The following is a 14,089-nucleotide window of genomic DNA, read 5'->3' as shown; positions in this document are numbered from 1 at the left end:
GGGTGTATCTTGTGGCAGCCAGCCTCTACTTCCTACCCCTATGGGATGGGAACCTTGGGAATTCTTGTTTGTGTTGTTGTGGTTTTGCCTCTTGCCTCCAAATCTCCCTCTTACCTGCTCCAGGAGATCAGAGCTGTAAGCGGTTTCCCTATACACTGAATATAATATTAAGCTTTGTCAGTAGAGGGCGCTGGAGGGACACTGCAGGAAGATGTTGGCTTCCCTTCCTCCTCCCAGTCCTGTGTTTTGTTTTTCCTTGGCCCCGCTGCCCAGTCTGCAGCAGTATGTGTGTGGGAACATCCAGTGGCACTCTGCTATATCTGTGCTCCCAGACCAGGGAGTTCCTCAGCAAGGGGATAGCCCTAGTTCTGGTTAGGTGATTGACCAGCTGTAGCCCCATACACCCCAGGCCCTGCCTGCCAGCAGGCTCCTGACAGCCCTGCTCTCTCTGCAGCCCCCTCGCCAGGCCTGAACCACCCTGGGCCAGATGACCTGTGAACTGAGCTACTCAGTAGGCTGCGATCATGCCTCCTCCAATGAGGTCTGGACCTCAGCCTTGGGAAGAACCTGGTCCCCTCCTTATGGGCATGGCCATCCATGAGCACTCTGCCCTTAGCCCAGGGTATTCTTTAGAGGTCTCTACATTCCCATGGTTAATCTCCTATTGTAGTTATACTTCTTTAGAGTCAAATTCCTCTGTTCCATGGTGAACTGTTCCATTCTGGTCTTCTGCTGTCACTGAGATGTGGCTCACGGAGGAGCAAGACTGCTGGCAGATCCTCCTCCTCTTGCCCCAGGGTATCTGACACTCCTGCTGACCGAGACCAGAGCAAACACTGGAACTCTTAGCAGAATTAAAGGCTGATGTTTCCAGCTGAAAAAAATGATTGCTTAATTATAAAGTGAAAATTACATGTGGTTTCCATTTCTGATTGGACACTAAGTGAGTTAGCCACTCATTCTTTCTCTTCTGCTCAGCGGCACCCAGGGCAGAGTGAGCCGGCCCAAGGAGCCAGGAAATAGAAAGGCCTCAAGAACCAGAGCAGCCAGTACTTCTGGCTCTGCCCTATTTATCCACAGCCACAGGATCACCCCATCTGAGCTTCAGGCTTCTCTTGGCTGGTCAACTTCTCTGCTTCTCCAAGCATTGGGCTGAATGGGCCAAACTACAGTTTCCAGTTTACCTTTTCTTGGATCAACCCACAGGGATTCACTGGCCCTTCTCCTAGAGGCACAGTGTTATGGGCCCAGTTTGAACTTATCAGCTAAGGTGCCATGTCATGTGATATAAACATGGCTAATGGACCCTCTCCCTGATGGAGAGAGTCAGTTCTTAGAAGATGGAATGTGGCTCAGACAGATTTCTTAAAATTTGTCTATCTCAGGGGGCTGCAAATCCTTTGGCAATGAAACAAACCATTAGAGAGCTTTCCCTATTTATCTTCTCTTTGCTGTATTCTTATAGCATCAGGGATCTGGAAGAACAGAGTATATATGAAACAAAACACAATAACTACAAATGGTGTTATAGGTCACTCCATTCATAGGTACATTTGAACTCTGCAAAATCCATTGTGTGTTGGATTCCTTTTGGGGAATGAAAATTAAACACAAGAAAGAAAGTAACTATCTTCTTTAGCCATTTTCTTCTTGTGCATCAGAAAGCAAAGATAAAACCTCTTCTCCACCTACCCCATCCCATTCCCTCTAAGACACATCTTTCTGGTGAGAGGCACAGAGAACCTGTAACTGCCTCATGAAGGACTGATTCAGGTAGGAGAACCAGGAGGAGGATGGAAGGGAGGATTCCAGCAGGCTGGAATCTGGTTCAAATTGAAGGGACGGGTTAAAGCTTGATGAGAATCCGGGAGTTTGGGAATGACATAAGGAGCCTTCCAGCTGAAAAAAAAAATGAGAAAGTTAATTTTTCATATGATAAGACAGTGGCAATGATCACAGAGAAGGAAGACTTAGTGTCAACACCAAACACTACAAGTAAGTTTCCTTTGAAAAACACAGATGTCGTAAGCAAGCAGGTTGTTCGTATATGTTGGGAGTATGTGTGTAGAATCAAAATGGCATTACATACCTATTTAACAATTCTAGTCAGAAAACTAATTGCTTTAAATAAACGCTCTGCCTTGATTAACACCATCAGTGTGGCAGCCGTAGTATCAGCAGAACTGGGATCTGAATGGCAAAGTGGGAGTCCATTTCAACATACTTGGGGGAATTTAAAGGCATTTACTTGAGGTACTAATGACTTCAATTAAGACAGAACACGTTACTTAAACCAAGCAAATGTTCAGCCTCTGCATATAGAAATGTGAAGAAGGCCCTCATTAATTTACTAATTGCCCTTGTGCATCTTAAGCGGCAACTTCAACTTGGGTCTCTCAGTGGTTTCGTTGCTGTTGCTTCTCACCAGGTGTCGGGCCTTACAGGCGCATCCAGTCCTGGGAACTGACAGATGCCCATCTGCTTTGAGTGACTTCCTGGTCCAAATCATGGCCCTAGCATGTGGCGAGGCATCTACAATTCCCTAAAGTCACCCCATCAGGTCCTCTGTGTGACATATTATTGTGTAAACTGTGTTACTTAAAAGTACAGAGGTTGTCAAGTGCTTAGCCCCCACCGAAATACCTTAACTCACTGTTTCAGTGACAGTGTGCACTTTGGGTAGAAGGTTTTCTCTACTCTTTGTCTCTGTCTTTGCCTCCCCATTTCTCTCTCGGAAAAGGGGGACCTGGGGTCTGTCTGATATTGGATAAGATGAGGCCTCCTAGCCAAGGAGGACATATCCACCCAGAGAGGCAAGGGATAGACAGGCACTACTTCAGTTGCATTGAATGTTGCTTCCTTGGAATGACAGTTCATGAAGACAGAGGGTGGATTTTCTTATTGTCCTTTGGAACTTGCTAACGTGGAGGCAGGGAAATTCTCTTCTGCAGGAAGTTCTAATAGACCCAGTCATTTGCCTCCTTCAGGACTGTTCATTCTGGAACAAACCCTGAGGCAGGTGTGGCCAGGTTCATGAATTATCCACCAGGGGTCGCCAGGAGAATTGAAAGGGCTTTGGAGGCAAAACCAGTGCTGTTTCTTGTTTCCTTAGGAAGGGTTCAGTTTTGCCCTGCAGGCTGGCCCACCCTCTTAGGTTGCTAGAGAGTCATTCCACCTAAAGACCTAGGATCCCTTTGTCCCTTCTTTAAGACTCAGAATTTATTTGTTTCTTCTTTTTGATCATAAGTTCTTGCCACAGTACTCTGACCTATAGTCATTAATAGAGAGATGATTTTCTTCTTAAGTGATATATAACTGTTCACTGTTGGGGTTTCACGCATCCTTCAACTCTTAGCTCAAATGTAACCTCATCCTCAGAGACCCTCTTTGAGTACTCATTTACTATTTCATATCACCTATCCATCTAGTTAGTTACTGCCACCCCACCATAAAAAATAATCAAAAATAACACATAAAAGATGTGCTCAGTATTGTTCTCAGTGCTATGCATACATCTACTGTTTAAATATACATGGTCATCCTATGAGAGAGACATTATTATGATCCATATTTGCAAGCAGAGGACACTGAGACACAGAGAAGCTAAGTAACTTGCCCAAGGACACACACAGCTGTGAAATAATTTAATTGGAATTTCAACCCTGGAAGTCTGGCTCCAGAATCTATATTCTTAATCATGAAGTATTCTAACTAACTGTGAGTAGGAATTGGTCTGCACTCACAGCCCTAGACCATGTCCTATGAGTTGTTGGTGTTACATGTTAAATGAATTAGTACACTGTGGTAAATTGATCAAGTGTGATGCTGGTCAGCCAACTGATAATATGTGTGCTTCTGTGAAGAGATGTCCATAGCATGTTGTTAAGTGAACACAGCAAATATACCAGTTTTGGTAGAGCCTGATCCTTTTTTTGAAAGAGGATCTGATGTTGGATAAGACGAGGCCTCCTAACCAAGGGAGACATATCCACCCCGAGAGGCAAGGGACAGATTTTAAGGGAAAACTTTTAAAGCTTTTGAAAACAATAAAAAATTATGTATGTTGCAAATATAAGAGCTACAAGATACATATACAATGGCATGGGGAGCACAGGGAAATACCCAGGAGAGATGAGGATCATCCTTAGTGGGTAAGATTGGTGGGGGAGGGGGATTAAATTGAAAAAAATTGAAAAAAAAAAAGCTTTAGTTAAGAATAAGTACTCTTGCCAGGCACGGTGGCATCTGCTTGTAATCCCAGCCACTTGGGAGGCCGAGGCAGGAAGATTGCAAGTTCAAAGCCAGCCTCAGCAACTTAGCAAGACCCTGTTCAAAAAACCTGAAAAATAATTCAAATAGGACTGGGGATGTGGCTCAGTGGTAAAGCACCCCTTGGTTCAATCCGTGGTACCAAAAGAAAAAAAAATAAGTAGTCTCTTTTTGCAAGATGGAAATTTTTAAGGAAAACTTTTAAAGCTTTTGAAAACAATAAATGCACCCATTCTCTTATTTCATGGACCCTGAATCATAGCTTCAGTGTAATGAATATTTTTGAAGTTCTGAATTTGTATCACTGTAAGTGATACAAATTAAAGTAGTTACTTCTTGTTTCATTTGATCCCAAACTTTTGCAATGTGGTTTTGTTCTTCATTTACTTTTATGTTTGCCTGAGTAAGGGTTAGGGCATGGGAGATGAGCTGCATTCTTACAATTGAGAGCTGGATTTATTTATTTTAAAGACTATCACATGATAATTCCATGCCATCACTATGGACATAATATTATGTATCATGATGTTATGATGCCACATTATATTATAAAAGTCTGCATGAATCATACTCACTCTTGGGTGTTTGGTGTTAAACGTGTACACCTTTATTTTCAGGCATCTGACTTTTGCATTCTATCCCAGGTCAGGGCAATATTCATTCACAGGCTGGTTGGTTCAAAGATGTATGTGTGAGGTTTTCTTTAAAAACAATTTCTTCAAGGGTTGTTGAGCCTCAGTCACCTCCTTCAGGAAAGTACACTGAGGAGCCAGGTCAGCTGAGGTTGGAGGTGTGTGCAGATCTCTTATTATTTAAGCATTTCAAGAATGCAGTGTCCTGGGCTTCACAGTTGCATAAGAAAGTTGTTTGGCACTGAGGTGTTTGACTTGACTTTGTAGTGTGGCCTCTCAGGGTCAGGTTATTTTTTCTGAGAGTCCAGAGGTTCCTTTCATGGTGCCAGGTCACAGGAAGGGTCACGGGAAGCCAGGGTGGAGGATAGGAGAGGACCAGTGGAGACCAGAAACTTCTGGCACACATCCAGCTCACAGATGCTCAGCCCTGCCCTGAGAGCCATGCGGGGGCTTCTGAGAAAGACTGAGGGTGCCCGCCCCACTCCTGGCCAAGGGAATTGCAAACTCTGGGGTTTGAGCCTAGGCAGAAGTGTTTCTTAAAAGCTCTCCCAGTTATTTTCATGTGAGGCTCAGCTTACTGGGGCCTTTGGGATTTCCCTGGGACATAAGGAAGAAAGTGGAGGCTGGACATGCCCTGGAATCAGTGGACCTGAAGCATCGGACATTGCTGGGAGGCTGGGGAAGATCAGGGACGGCTTCCTTCCAGGTCCTATGCTTTACCTAACTTTTGAAATAGATAATGTACTCCCACTGAGTGAATACAAGTAGAAGTCGGTCTCAGTGAGTGTATTGGAGGAAGAGCTGATGGGACTGAGTTTAAATATTAAATATCTATTAAATAGGAAGACAGAGGGTCTGAGAGGAAAAAGATATCACATGTTCAAACAAAACCCATAGCAAGTGTTCAGGTAGGTTGGGGCAGAGCTTGTTCTACTTATTTACCACATTAGAGTTTATGGTCTCATTGCTTGTACCTCTTCTCATCAGAGCATCCGGGCAAGCCTGTGAGGTAGGCACTATGCCCATTTGACAGATAAGGAAACTGAGGCCTGAAGAAGTGGAGGGCCAGGATATCTTAGCTCTTGTGTGGCCAAGTAGAGCCACAATCTGCCTGGCTCCAAATTCCACGGCTCACTTTGCTTCCCTGTTAAAAAAAAAAAAAAATGAAGAGCTGTATTTCATGTTATTTTTCCTGCTGGCCAGGAAAGATGTGGACCAAGGAAAACCCACCAAACAACACACTTTCCTATTCTTCCATTTATAGATGATTTGTGTTCAAACTGTCCATGAATCCCTAGTATTTTTCCATCACAGCAGTAGCTAGCATTTATAGAACACATGCCTGGTGCCACTTGCAGGGCTTTATGAAAAGGAATTCATTCAATTCTCCCAATAGCCAGGCATTTGTTGTAAGTATTATGATTACTCCCCATGTTACAGGTGAGGAAACTGAGATCCAGAGAGCTTAGGCAACTCACCCCAAATCACCCAGCTTGCTGATAGTGAAGCCCAGGTTTATATCTAATCATTTTGTGGCAGGAGCGCACACATTTATCTGTTACATAGAGTTGGCTCCTGTAGTTACAGCTATGCTAGTCAGAGGTCCCAGGCTGACTCCAGCTTCTACTATGTCTACCTGTTTCCTTAATTATAATGATCATTTTCACTTATTGTGTTTTCACTGTACATTAGGCATTGTCCAAGGGCTTTGATGATGTCACTTAATCCATCGTGCTTGGGAGTGGGCCCCAGGAGCTCTTCTCCAGCCCATGGCTGTGCCAACCAGCACTCTGTCCCAGCAAGACCCTCAGGACCCCTTTCTAGAGCACTGCAGGAGCCTACATCACACCTTTGGTGACTGGAGAAGTGCCTGTGTGCCCTCTGTCACTGCAGTTAGAACTCAGTCCCATCAGCTCTTCCTCCAGGTTCTTGGATGGCATCCCAGGCTCCTCCTGAGTTAGTCAAGCCTCCTCACATCCTCCAGGCAGAGGGAGCTCCCTGCTCCAATTCAGTGGAACTGGCCTTGGTCAGTTTGGGCTGGGCTGCATAGGAGGATGCAGGATTTATCTCATTCCAGTCGCGTCCTTGTTTGGCATGCCTTGTGGACCAAACATCTAGAGAACCAGGACATCAAATAAAGATCCACTTTTGGGGCTGCTTGAGCCCTGTAGAGCCCAGGCTGTGGAGGACTCACGTTAGGGCCATGTGACCCTCTGCACCCAGTTCTTTTCCGCTGGGAGCCCCCCCACACCTCTTCTCTCTCCAGCTGCAGCTCTGCTCCCAGCTCTGTTGTGGCTGGATCCTCCTCCGCCTCCAGGTCTCCATCCAGGACTCAGGTCTTCCCTGAGCCCAGGTCCTTCCCAGCCCTCAGGGACCCTCTTTACATCACCCTTATGTTCTTTTTACAATCCTTAATCATGGAATTTACTTATTTTTTCCTTTCTTATTTTCTGTCTGCATTCCCCACAAAACTGTAAGCTCCAAAAGAATGCTGAGTCTTCTGCTGTCACTCACTGCTTGACCAGGTACCTAGCTCCTATACCCTGTCCCATATTAGGTGCTCAGTAAATATGTGTTGAGTCAAAAAATAGAAAATCCCTCTGCCATTGAAGCTGATGGCATCGACACCACTACCAGTTCCTGATGGTCAACATCCAGGTTCTGCCCATGGCCCTTTCTAATTCATGTCTCTTATGTCCTAAATAAACCCATTCCTTGCTTGGGGGTTTGTTATTGCTCTTTCCATTGGTTGAGTGACTCCAGGCCTGTCCACAGCTCCTCAGTTTCTCCCATATTGAATGAAGTTGCTCTAATCCCTGGCAGTTTGGGCTTTCAGTTATGGGGGAGACCATCCCCGAGGATGGATTCTTTGTTGTGCCTCTGTTGGGAATATGCAGGTCCAATGGAATGCCCGCCTAGCCCCAACTCAAACAGCTGCAAAAATTAACCCAGATTCCAGGCAGAATGCTAAGTGTTTAGCAGCATACACAAGCAAGACCTCCACATTCAAGGTGGTTTCTATCTCTTTGCAAGAGAAGAGGATACCATCATACGTGGCAAGTACTAATGCAAAACAAGAGATGACCAGTACCTTGTTCATGGCTGAAATGTGTTCATTGGGGTCTGGCAAGACTTAGTGGGATGTAGTCAAGATGTAGAAGACACACAGGCTTTCTGTAGCCTTGGTGAGTGTTCTGTGTGGTCACCAGCTTCTCTGTTCCTTCTAGGTACAACCAGAGACTGCTCCAGTAGTTCTGTGGCTGCAGGGCGGGCCGGGAGGCTCATCCATGTTTGGACTCTTTGTGGAACATGGACCTTATGTCATCACAAGTAATATGACTGGTAAGTGTGGCTTGAACTCTGTCTCCTATGGAGAATCCTTCATCAGGGCCTTATATCTAATCCAGAACTAACTTAGGGTAGACACTGAGTCACTTAGAATAGTTTTAACAGCTCCAGATTATAAAAACACAGCTCTCTGGCAATGCCTGTCCAAGGAGGAGCCACTGGGGTGAGTGTCCTGACTGGCCTACTTTCTCCCTTGAAATTTGGGTGAAAGGTTCTAAGCTCTTTTCTCAGAGCTCTGCTGGCTGACTCAAGCATTCTCGGCTTGCAGAAACAGTTGGTATTTATTATCGTTTGGGAGAGCTCTTTTGCATGGGCCTAATGGGGGGATTACTCAGACAAACTGAACACCTTATGGTTCCAGTCACTTAAATGACCTGTTACCTTGGAAGCAGGATGCTGTGGTGGAGGAAGGATGGAGAACAAGCAACATCTGTCACCCAGGCTCATCTCCAGGTCATTGTCTTATTTTGGAGATGGTTTACTTTCCCTGGGTCAGAATTCAGAGTGTGAACCCACTTGTGACTCATAAAAAGCTTCTGTGCTTGTTGAAATTGTTGTTCTCTTCGGTCTTGGGTGGGCAGAAGAGAATTCAAGAGGATTGGACTGTTAAGGATGATTTATAGGACTGGACAGATGGGAATTATCACATGGGTGGTCCCTGGGTATTTCCTCATGGCCCAGTTGTACTGGGTTCTGTATTCAAGCTTCATCTTAGATGTAGAATCCTTCAGGTAGAAAAAGAGAAGAGAGGAGAGGAGGTCAGGGTGCTGGGGCCAGGTCCCCACTGTGAAAGTGTGATACTGTATCAGAGGCACACCCAGTGTTCCTGGGGGAGGAGGGTGCTGGACTCCTGGCTGCAGCAGGGCCTTACATGGTATATTCTGTTAGCAACTCAGACTCAGACCCCTCCTCTGTTTTAACAGTCCTGCCCAGAAACTTCCCTTGGACCACCACCTTGTCCATGCTTTATATGGATAATCCGGTGAGTACAATGCCACCTGTGAATGAAATGTCTGTGTCTATGAAGTGTCTCTGTGCTGGCCTCTCTTGTCTTTTTTACTTTTTATTAAATTTAGTCATGTGCATAATAGTGCTTCAGTCAACAATGGGCCACATATGTGACAGTGGTCCCCTCAGATTTTAATGGAGCTGAAAAATTCCCATCACTATAGTATTTTTACCTTTTTCATGTTTAGATATTTTTAGACACACAGATTCTTACCATTATGTTATAATTGCCCGTCACATTCAGTACAGTAACATGCTATATAGGTTTGTAGTTTAGGAGCAAGGGCTGTGGTATAAATATATACTATATACACTTATGTTTTATACAAAATTTATATATACATATTTGTGCACACATATACACACAACCCTTAGCCCATGTGTGTAGTAAGCTACAACTTCTAGATTTGTGTAAGTATACTCTGGGATGTTCCCACAACAATTAATTCACCTAAGGATACATTATTTCTCAGGATGTACCCCCATCATTAAGCAATGCATGACTGTCATTTTAAACATTAGAGATATTTTTTCTTTTTAAAGTAGAATTTAGGGCTGGGGTTGTGGTTCAGTGTTTGAGAGCATGCCTAGCACATGTGAGGCACTGGGTTTGATTCTCAGCACCAGATAAACAAATAAATAAAATAAAAGATATTGTGTCCATCTGTAACTAAGATAAATAAATGCATAAAATAGAATTTAATCTATAAAAATGAAAATTATTTTGAGATTTATAGCATGTTTTGTCATAATCAGAGTTGGGGAATTTTTCTTGCTCTCTTTTCTAGTTTTTGAATCCCAGGAAACGTCCTGTTCACTGGTTTTTACTGTTGAGGATCAGGGGTTAGTGTCTTTTTTTGGATGGTATAGGATGCTCCTGTATAGGTTATTGTTTAGTATCAGAATTCCTAATCTGTCCTATAGCATTCTAGATAAATAAGGCCCAAACTAGTCTCCTTCCCTTATCAGGAGAAGCAGTATGTCTCATTTGGGGACAAAAATAGGTATTCTCCTTTAGAAGTTTTCTGAAATTGGTTTCAATAAACTATAAAATAGGACAGTGGCTCAGGGTCTGGTTCTACAGATTCAGAGTGTCTTTACCCCCTTACTAAAATCTCAAAACGTTTCTCTCTTTTCAGAGGGTCCAAGGAGAAAACAATTAGGAAGGAAAAAAAAAAGTCAACACACTTGTCTTTGATCCTTTGTCAGCCATCCTTTTCCTTAGTCTATAATTACATATTTAAACAGGAGGTGATTTAAATGTGTTATCTTGGGTGTTTGGGGGCAGCGAGATAAATGAAAAAAATCTTTGCAACTAGTGGGGAGTGCATTCCTACACAAATTATTGACACAAATTCACTTGTAGCTTCTTCTTTTCATTGATAGCTCAGTTGTCTATGAAATCTTAGGCAGAGACAATAGTGGGTTAGATTTAGTCTTAATTATTTTAAAACTCACCTACTGAAAATGAGATGGAGTGATGGTCGTATTTATCACAAATTAAGAAAAGAAGAAGAAAACACATCCAGTTCTCTTCTTTCTCCAGCCAGAGAGCTCCTTCTCTGCAGAACAGAGCCGCACACTCTTCAGGGAAAGGAGACTGCTTTGGATCTTCTGATGCTGTGGCTGAACAAAGAAAGATGAAGGGCAGGTCCCCTCTGAGGAATTGGGACAGCCCAGCCCCCAAGGGTAGACCCCAGGGCAAGGCTCCTGCTGCTGTTGTGTTTGGGGTGGGGGATGAGTGAAGCCAGTGTGCCCCTGTGAGGACAGCCAACATACCTAGGTGATGGCAAAAACCTGAAGTCAGAGGCTTGGCCTGTGGAGTAAGTAAGGCTGCCCCCAGCGCAGGTTCCACCTGAAGACCTGCAGGGAGTGTGTGTCTGCCTGCTCACCTGCTGATCTGTTCCCCCTTCAGGTGGGCACTGGCTTCAGTTTTACCAATAATTCCCAGGGATATGCTGTCAATGAGGATGATGTGGCCCACAATTTGCACAGGTAAGATGTGTAGGCTTTCTCTGGACCTCTTCAGACCAAGCATTTTTCTATCTCAATAGGAAAACCCCTTCCAGTGCTGGAATTATTATTGATGGGTCCTTATTGCCCAATTTCTGAAAGATTGGGAGAATTTCTACCCAGGGCCACACACACTCACACACACATGTGCACACTTGTAGTCTTTTCTTTCTTTTTTTTTTTCCTGTTTTTACCTCATCATTGATAATTGCATAATTGGCCAGCAGAGAACATAAAGAGCTCAGAAATGATGCACTTGCCTGGCATATATGAGGCACTGTGTTTGATTCTCAGCACCACATAAAAATAAATCAATAAAATAAATACCAATTTTTAAAAAAAATCGTTTAAGAAACAGAATTTTTCAACCAAAGATTTTTTTAAAAAAAATCTTTCAACCAATGCCTTAAAGGTTTTTTTTTCCAAAAATTATATTTTAACTTTGCATTTACTAGGAAATAGCATCTTCTCCGAGAATTCGTAGTTTTTTTTGGGGGGGGGCTGGGTGGGTCTTATTTCCCAGGATCTCTCCTTTATACGCATTTGTTTTTACTCTCTTGCTTTTCTCCCTCATGATTTTTTCAGGCTGAACAGCTTATTAGCTCGTTCTTCCTTTTCCCCTTCCTCTTACAAAATGTTTATTTTGCTTTAAAAAGGGGAGAGGGGAAATATAAAGTTGTTAGCTTGATTAAACAGTGCACATAGAGTTTCTTCCTTTTTCTTACTCACATCTATTATATCTATTTTTAGCACATTAAAAAAAATGTAAGCGACCTTTCTTATTTGGTCAGATTTTTCCAGTCTATAAATTGTTCCTTGAGATCAAGTTCTAAGTCCTTTCAGGTCACTAGGGGAGCACTTGCTGCATCATGGTAATCTATTAAAAGAGCCCTAGTGGCCTGGGGAGTTCACTAGGTGCTTCCCCACCCCACCTCCACCATCTAGCTGCTAATTACTTGGTGAGCAAAATCCACTAGTCTCCAAAGAGAAAGTGTCTCTAATAGAAGTCAGAGTTCTCTGATCTCTGATAAACCTTTCCATTTTACTCTTCTTTCTCCCCAAAGCAGATGGCTAGTGGAGGGAAGAAAGAAACTTCCTGGCCTTTTCCCCAAAGGCAATTTTCTTTTCCTCTGCTGACCCTGAAAAGAGTACATCTTCTTCACTTTCCTTTTCCACATCTTATGATTTTAACCCTTCCTCAGTTTCCATGGGAGTTCTTAGGTCCCCACACCTCTGCTCCCAGGTACAGTAGATCCTGGGAACATAGTAACCGGTCCTTGCAAATGGACCCCTTTCCTCATCCCAGTTCCAAAACTCTCTCCTCCCTCCACAGACACTCTCTCCTCCTGCCCTCAGAAGTCTCCTCCAGGGCCCTGTCTCTGGAGCTTTCATTCTTCTGATAGGAACCTACTCTTCACCCCCCACCCCACTCCAACTGATTCTGGCTTAAATCCAAACAAGCTCAATTGTTTAACTAGCAAACGCCCTGAGGGCTGAGGTTCTGTATTAAAGAAATGTGTCAGTCCCTTGGAAGACACAGCATTGCAAAATCCCCCTCCCTCCCCTTCCCAGAAGAAGCTCCCAGCTTCCAGTACCCTCCGTGTGGGTCTTTACTGCTGACATGTGGTACATCTCCACTTGCATGACGTGTAAAGAGAACCTATTTCAAAGCATCCATTGTTTATAGCTGTTTTAGTTCTTTTTGCTTCAGGCTCTTAGAACTGGAAAATAGCTAATCAAGAGTAGTGCAGAAAACTGATTTCAGCTGTTTCCTTTATAGTTTACGCTATTGGTTTCCTTTTGTGCCTACATTCTTCTGTCCAGCTCTCCAGATGGGTACTGGGAATAAGAAGGTCGCTTTGAAACCTGTAAATGGGCTACTGAGGGTTTAGAGTAGATCTTTCTTCCTCTCCCTTTGAAGACTATCTTTCCTTCTTCTGAAAGTCCCTTTCCTTTTTCCTGTTAACAGTGTGTGTCTGGAAGGAGTAGCCTCCCAAAGAGGCATTTACTATTCACTTTGATGTTGCGCATCTTTTGTGTGTGTTTGCAAATAAAACTTTTTCAGTAACAAAGTGTTAGGATTCTCTCTCTCTCTCTCTCTCTCTCTCTCTCTCTCTCTCTCTCTCTCTCTCTCTTCACTCTTTGGAATGTGTTAGAGAGCCTTGGTGCTTCTCTGGCTTAGAAAAAAATAAAATCACCAAAATGTAATACATTTGCTCACTTGGACTTGGATAGAGTGGCCGGTGTCGTGCTGCTCTCCATCCCGGAACACACACTGTCTGCAGGACACTGTTCTGGGTGCGGGTGATGCAGCAGCAGCCCTTGCCCTCCTGGTGTGCAGTCTAGTAGGATGCCTGAAGTCACCTTAGCAGCCAAGTGGATGTGCTGCTGCTGTTCTGCCCACCATGTTGCTTTCTGATGGGAAATGCTCTGATTGGCCACACGAAAATTCCCAGCAATGCCGCCATGAAGCAGGTTTCATATATGAAAGAAGACACTGTGATCCATGCAGGGGGGAGAGGATCCCAGCAAGGTCACACTGCATGTAAAATAAATGAGAAGAGGCTGCTCTTGTGTTCTCCAGCACCACTAAACAGCCACAGTTTTCCTTGTTGAGTTGGTTTCTGTCCACTGTGGGTGGCTGTCAAATTCCTGCTTGGCTTTAGTGAGGATGATATTCCCACTTAGATGATCAGAACCTCAATCTTTCTGAGTGTCATTTGTATGTATTATTCTGTGGCTCCACCAGAACTGATCAGATTCCTGTACTCTCTTTAGGTCTATAGTGCTTGATCGTTTCACTTTCTCTATTCTGCATA

General features: G+C 43.9%; 1 protein-coding gene across 1 annotated transcript in view; it reads left to right on the top strand.

The window, feature by feature from the left end:
• The window catches only part of Cpvl (carboxypeptidase vitellogenic like), a 106,403-nt gene that overhangs the window by 15,717 nt on the left and 76,597 nt on the right, over positions 1-14,089 (top strand). Inside the window, exons 3-5 of the mRNA XM_077796436.1 lie at positions 8,129-8,243; positions 9,173-9,231; positions 11,173-11,252. Of these exons, the coding sequence (XP_077652562.1) occupies positions 8,129-8,243; positions 9,173-9,231; positions 11,173-11,252 (254 nt within the window). The remainder of the gene's footprint in view (positions 1-8,128; positions 8,244-9,172; positions 9,232-11,172; positions 11,253-14,089) is intronic.

This window comes from Urocitellus parryii, chromosome 3, assembly GCF_045843805.1.
Source record: "Urocitellus parryii isolate mUroPar1 chromosome 3, mUroPar1.hap1, whole genome shotgun sequence".
In the NCBI taxonomy this organism is placed as follows: Eukaryota; Metazoa; Chordata; class Mammalia; order Rodentia; family Sciuridae; genus Urocitellus; species Urocitellus parryii.
This window is presented reverse-complemented; position numbering and strand designations above follow the sequence as displayed.